General features: G+C 64.4%; 1 protein-coding gene across 1 annotated transcript; it reads right to left on the reverse strand.

Moving 5' to 3' along the window:
• Positions 1-4,124: 4,124 nt before the first annotated feature.
• Positions 4,125-4,706, reverse strand: LOC103900531 (predicted GPI-anchored protein 58). The gene has a single exon (XM_019472571.1). The coding sequence runs from the start codon at positions 4,704-4,706 to the stop codon at positions 4,125-4,127; it is 582 nt and encodes a 193-aa protein (XP_019328116.1).
• Between the last annotated feature and the right edge of the window lie 956 nt (positions 4,707-5,662).

The following is a 5,662-nucleotide window of genomic DNA, read 5'->3' on the forward strand; positions in this document are numbered from 1 at the left end:
GCGCCTGCCGGGGCCGGGTCTGTAGGTGTTGACCTTCCCGGGGTGTGCCCTGCCCTATGGCAGAGCATATAGGGGCTGGCGCTATAGGTGTTGACCTTCCCGGGGTGTGCCCTGCCCTATGGCAGAGCATATAGGGGCTGGCGCTATAGGTGTTGACCTTCCCGGGGTGTGCCCTGCCCTATGGCAGAGCATATAGGGGCTGGCGCTGTAGGGGCTGTTATGTCCGGTGTGTGCCCTGCCCCATGGCAAAGCCAATAGGGGCTGGGACTGTAGGCGTTGTCCTTTCTGGAGTGTGCCCTGCCCTATGGCAGAGCCTATAGGAGTTGGGGCCGTCGGGGCTGCCCTTCCTGGGGCACGCCCTGCCCTACGGTGGAGCCTATAGGGGCTGGGCCTGTAGGGGCTTTCCTTTGTGGGGTGAACCATGCCATATAGAAGATCCTATAGGGGCTGGCTCTGTGGGGGTCCTTGTCCTTGGTGCGTGCTCCACCCTATAGCAGTCCCCATAGGGGTTCTTCTCCCCAGGGTGTGACCTGCCCTATAGCAGATCCTATAGGGAGCCGCCAGGCTGCTCCCCCGGTGGGGGACCTGGGTTGTCCCTGTTCTACCGGCTCCCCTCCATCTATAGGGGATCTGCTGTCCCCTATAGCCCCTGCGGGAGCTGCCTTTACCTGCCCCCTTATTCCATAAGGGATCTGCGTTCCCCTATGGAAGTTGTGTCCGCAGGTGCTCTTGTCCTTTGAGGAGAGATCCCATACAGGGACCCTATAGCATCCCTCTATAGGGGCGCTGGGCAACGGCCGCCGCCGTTGCTGCTCCTCCTCGTTAGGACGGAGTTCATCAACCCCTGCCTTGTCTCACCCGGAGCCCTGAGTTGCAGGAGGGCGCGTTACACCCCGGAGGGGGGGAAAAGCCTTTTGGACCCGGCGGGTTGGCAGGAAATTTCACACCGGTGCGGAAGCGATTGCGGCTGCTGCAGGCTGGGGCCCTGCCCCTCCGTAACGCAGCGCCTCCTGGAACTTTAACGCGTGGACCGTAACGCAGCGCCTCCTGAAACTTTAACGCGTGGAGCTGCCCTACTTCGCCGGGCTCCCGGGGTGGTATTTTTAGCAGCCTGTTTAAATAAGAAAGAAAAATCTAGGGCTTGGGGTCTCGTCCCTGCTGCCATCTGACTTATCCGCTGCCTCGAGACTTCGTTGCATCTCGAGGTCCCCGATGTGCGGGTCTCGCTAACCCCGTCCCCGTCCTCTGCCCGCTGTTGCAAGCTTTTGTTTGGGAGGGTGTTTGCGGCTTGCTCCGGGCTGGCTTTCCTCTCCCACCACCCCGACCAGTCGAGCTGGTTTGGAGTCGGGCTGGGTTTCCATCTCCATCCCTGTAGACAAGGTGCCGTTCGCCCGACGGAGCCCCTCGCCCGCTGCGTTGTGGCGCCGGTACTCCCAGACTCCCTCAGCATCCTTTTTTGGGGGTGGGAGCTGCAGCATCGCCTCGGAGGGCGCTGCCCCGGGGACGGAGGCTTTGCCACACCATTTAGCGTGATCTCTGTGCGTTTGCTCGCTGGGTGTCGTGTTCGTGCTGCCCGACCTGCCCGGGGGATCGCAACGATGGGGGCGGGAGACGGGGGTCCCCGCTTCGGGGTGAAACCAGAGCATCCGAACCCTGCAGCTCTGGAGACCTGCTGGCGTGTGCGGGTCCACGTTATGCCCCCGGGGCTCTTCCTCGCTCCCTGCCGGTATCCCCCGGGAAATATTTATCCCCACGAGCGTGTCGATCAAAATAATTCTGGTTTTAAAGGCATGACTTGCTTGGAAAGTAGTAAACTGATCTGATCGGTGCCGCGGTAAACACCTTACGGTGTGACTACGGAGAGCGCGGTTTGGTTACGGAACTGACCCTACGGCGTTGGAGCGCGGGGTCCCGCAGGAGGGAACGGGGCTTTCGGTTTCCGTAACGGGGCCCTGGGAGGGGCAGGGAACGGGATTTTCCAGTATCTGGGTTGATGATTAACCTGAGGGCTCTGCCTGCGGCTGGGTTGGGACGGGAAGGAATTCGGTTCTTATCAGCTCCCGTGGGAGCCCAGGGGACATCGTCTGGGGGGGGGCGACCCTTATCGCCCGTGGACATCCCTCTTCCAGCCCCCGGCACGATGCTGGCCAGCGTCGTGATGAGCCCGTCCCTGTTGTGTGACGCAGCCGCAGGTGCTCTGGGTTTGGGTTCCTCCGACCCGGCCGGCAGCGCACGGTTCACGCACTTGGCCGTGGATTTATCGGGGTTTTGGGCTCCGGAGTTTGCGGGAGAGCAGGAATAGCCAGTCTCTGCCGGTGTCGGCGTGGGCTGCCCCGGTGACGGGCAGGGCGCAGGCACGGCGTGTGCTGCCTGCGCCTGAAATCAACCCCGGACTTTGTCCCCGAGCAAAACCAGGGCTGTGTACAAACACGGTTGAGCAAGCAGCCTTGCAGGTGAGCAAAGCTTTGGGGAAACCCTCGGTGGAAATAGCCTAAACCGTGCCGGGAGCCAAAAAACAGGTAATGGGGGAGAAATGCCGAGTTTGTGCATCGCTGCTAGCCCCTTCCCCGCGATGTCGGTCTGGACACGAAGTGCTTTGGGATAATCCGACAGCTTTTGCTCGCCGTGCTCGGGGGGTGCAGCAGCTGCATGACCCGACCTGCTCGGTTCGGACCGAGGTGGCTCGGAGATGGGCTCCAGCTTCACCGCAGAACGGTGCCGGCTCCTCACCGGAGTCCCGGCGTGCAGCCAACAGCGGTCAAATTACCTGGCTGACCTTGATGGAGGAGGATCAGCCCGGCCTGGCAGGCATCACCTTTCCCATCCAGGTGTTTTTGGTGCTGGACGGGAGCGGGGAGCCAGGGCGAGCCGCGGCGGCACAGAGCCCCACTCGGCGTAGGAGCCTTTTCCAGCACCGCCTGCAAATTGCAAAACAACTTTCTGGGTTAACGTCGTCGGCACAAAGGACTTATTGTGCCGCCGATCTGGGCAAGCGGAGCTGGCCGCCCGCCATCCCCTGTGCTGCCGGCCGGCAGCGTGATGCTGGAGGTGCGTGACTGCCAGCAAGAGACCTCTCCTGCCGGTTCGCTGCCTGCCTGCTCCTGCCAGCTCCGCTCTTGCCTTGACCGGGCGCAGGACCCCCACCGCTCGGTGCCGCCGGCGCTGCCAGCCCGACCCGGGGCAGGGTTAAGGTGTGTTGGCGCACAACGCACGCCCTGGGGACGATAACCAGCCTATTTTTAGCCCCAATTCGCCATCCCTCCTGCTTCCAGGCTCCTTCCCTGCGGTTTCCAGTGAAATCCCCTCCTGGGGCTGTTTCCAGCCCGGGGCTGGGTGTTGCTCTCCCACACAGGAATGCGATCCGGCTCCAGCCCTTTATCTGTGAGCTGGAGCCCTTCCAGGAGGAGGGAGGCATTCCTGGGAGATTACCGGCCAGACCTGGCTCACCTGCTTCCTCCCGGCTCCCAAAATGCCCGGCCGGTGCCGCCGGAGCCCCCCAAAGCTGGGAGCGAAGCCGTGCATCTCAAGCCAGTGCTCCCTTGGAAAGAGCAAATCCTCCTCTCCACGGTCCGGTCCTGTGCCGGCTGGGTTTGAGCCCAGCGACATCCCTAACCGCATCCGACCCCTGCGGTTATCCGCCACCTGGTTCCCACTTGTGCCAGGGCGGGGGCGGGCGGTGGGGCAGAGCCGCGTCCTTTGCCGGCGGTAGTGATTCTGGCACAGCCAGCGCTTTGCTCGGCGAGCCCCTGTCCCGCTGGCAATGCCATGGGAGGATGCCGTGATGGCGTGCTGCCCCTCGCCACCCATCCAAAGGTCTTCCCAAGGCGGGTGCTGTGCCCAGGGCTCGCAGTTCCCACCCCGATAGCAGCGGGGGCTGAGCCCTCTCCCTGCCCGGGCTGTGCCTCGTCACTGGCTGCACTTTGGACGGTGGCAGCCGTGGAAAATTCTGAATTTTGCTGCCGAAGCTGGTTCCCTCTCCTCGGTTCGCCTCTGCAGGTTGGTGGCTGTCCTGCTCCTCCCAGACCCCCCCCCTCCGTCCCCGCGGCTTGGAGGGGATGCCGTGGCGCCCGGAGGGATGGGATTGATGGGATTTGCTTTAGGAGCTCTCGCTGTGGGCGCTGGGCTCAGGCTGTATTTATAGAGGCTGATGTCTTGTTGCTGATCTCGTTAGCTGTATGCCGTGCAGGGATAACGAGCTCACGAGACGGGGGCTCTTCTCCCGTCCCCTGCGCCGGCTCCTGGGGTCCTTCGCCTGCAAAATAAATAGCCGCTCCTGCTGCTGCCTGCAGCTCCTGGTTGCTGCCCTCGCTGCTGGGTCCGGGGAGGGATGTAGGAGACCCGAAGGGCTTGTTGTGACTCCGGCAAAACGGAGGAGCCGCAGGAGCTGCCCCTGCCGAGTTTGGCCGGGGGACGGGAGCAGACGGCGGCGGTGGGGAGCTGGCAGGGCCAGGGGAAGCAAACGGCTCGTCCTTCCTTGCACTGCCCAGTGGGGTCTGCACGGCACCTGCTGCTGCCTCCGGCCCACCCTGCTGCTCCGGGCCCGGCATCTCCGGTGCCTTCCGCCTCTCTGCAGAAAGCTGGGTCTCGTGGCAGCGGGGCTCCGGCTCCGGCTTCTTCCCCGGGGTGGGCACAGGAGGAGACGTGGGCTCGGGGTTGACATGAGAACGTGGGAGAGCCCAGCTGCGCCGGGCATCCCGCTGCTCCATCTGCACCCGTGCTCCATCCCTGCCTGCTCCCCGCTCCGGGCTGGAGCAGTTTTGGGGGTGATGGCCAGACCTGAGCTGAAAGCACGGGGTTTGGGGTTTGCTTTTTTGTTTTCCTCCATGCACAGGACGTGTTTAAGCATCCCCCTGCCTGGATCGGGGTCCCCTCGCGTCCCGGGGTCTCCCTGGGCCACCCTCTGGGGAACGCAGGTGCAAGCTGAGCGCTCGGCACCTCGCATCGCTCCCGGCATCCACTTTATTTACAGCAGAGAAAGCTGCTGCTGCTGCTGCTCCCCGTGCTCGGGGGGGGTGTGTGTGAAAACACGATGCCGCGGGGCCCAGGGGCTGATGTGGGGCTTTTCATCACTTAAACCCTCCAGGTGCCTATAGGGGAGCTCGCCCCCTCCCCATGTCGTCCGCTCCTGCCGGTCTCCTGTTGGCCGGCATCGCCCTGGGTGCCGCCGGGACCGAGGGGGAGGGTTACGTCACGCTGTTCCCAATATGTCACTGCTCATATCTGTCCCCTTCCCACGGGACCTGGGCGGCTGCCCCGGCCGCGGGGACGGCGGGCACTGGGGGGTGATGCTGAGGGACGCTGGAGCTCCAGCTGCAGCGAGGCTGCGGCGTTCTGCAGGCGTCTGGGAGGCAGCGGGAGCAGAGCCCGGCTGCGGAGCCTGGCCGGGATCTCTGCCTCCCCTCCGCATCCCCGGGGTCCTGCCGCCAAGGGCAAGCGGCAGGAGACAGGGCTCCCCCCCCAAGGGCAGGGGGCAGGAGCCAGGGTGAGGGTCCGGCCGCCGATGCGGGCCCAAACCCCCAAAAACGGGGGTTTTGCTCTCCCTGCCCTCCCCCTCCCTTCCCCGGGAGCAGCTGGGCGATGCCGGTGCCGGCACAGCAAGCCTGGTCCCCGTCCTGTCCTGGGGACGCTGCAGCGCTGGCACCGGCTGGGGGTGGGGGCCGCG

Source organism: Aptenodytes forsteri, unplaced genomic scaffold (genome assembly GCF_000699145.1).
Source record: "Aptenodytes forsteri isolate BGI_AS27 unplaced genomic scaffold, ASM69914v1 Scaffold276, whole genome shotgun sequence".
Classification (NCBI taxonomy): domain Eukaryota; kingdom Metazoa; phylum Chordata; class Aves; order Sphenisciformes; family Spheniscidae; genus Aptenodytes; species Aptenodytes forsteri.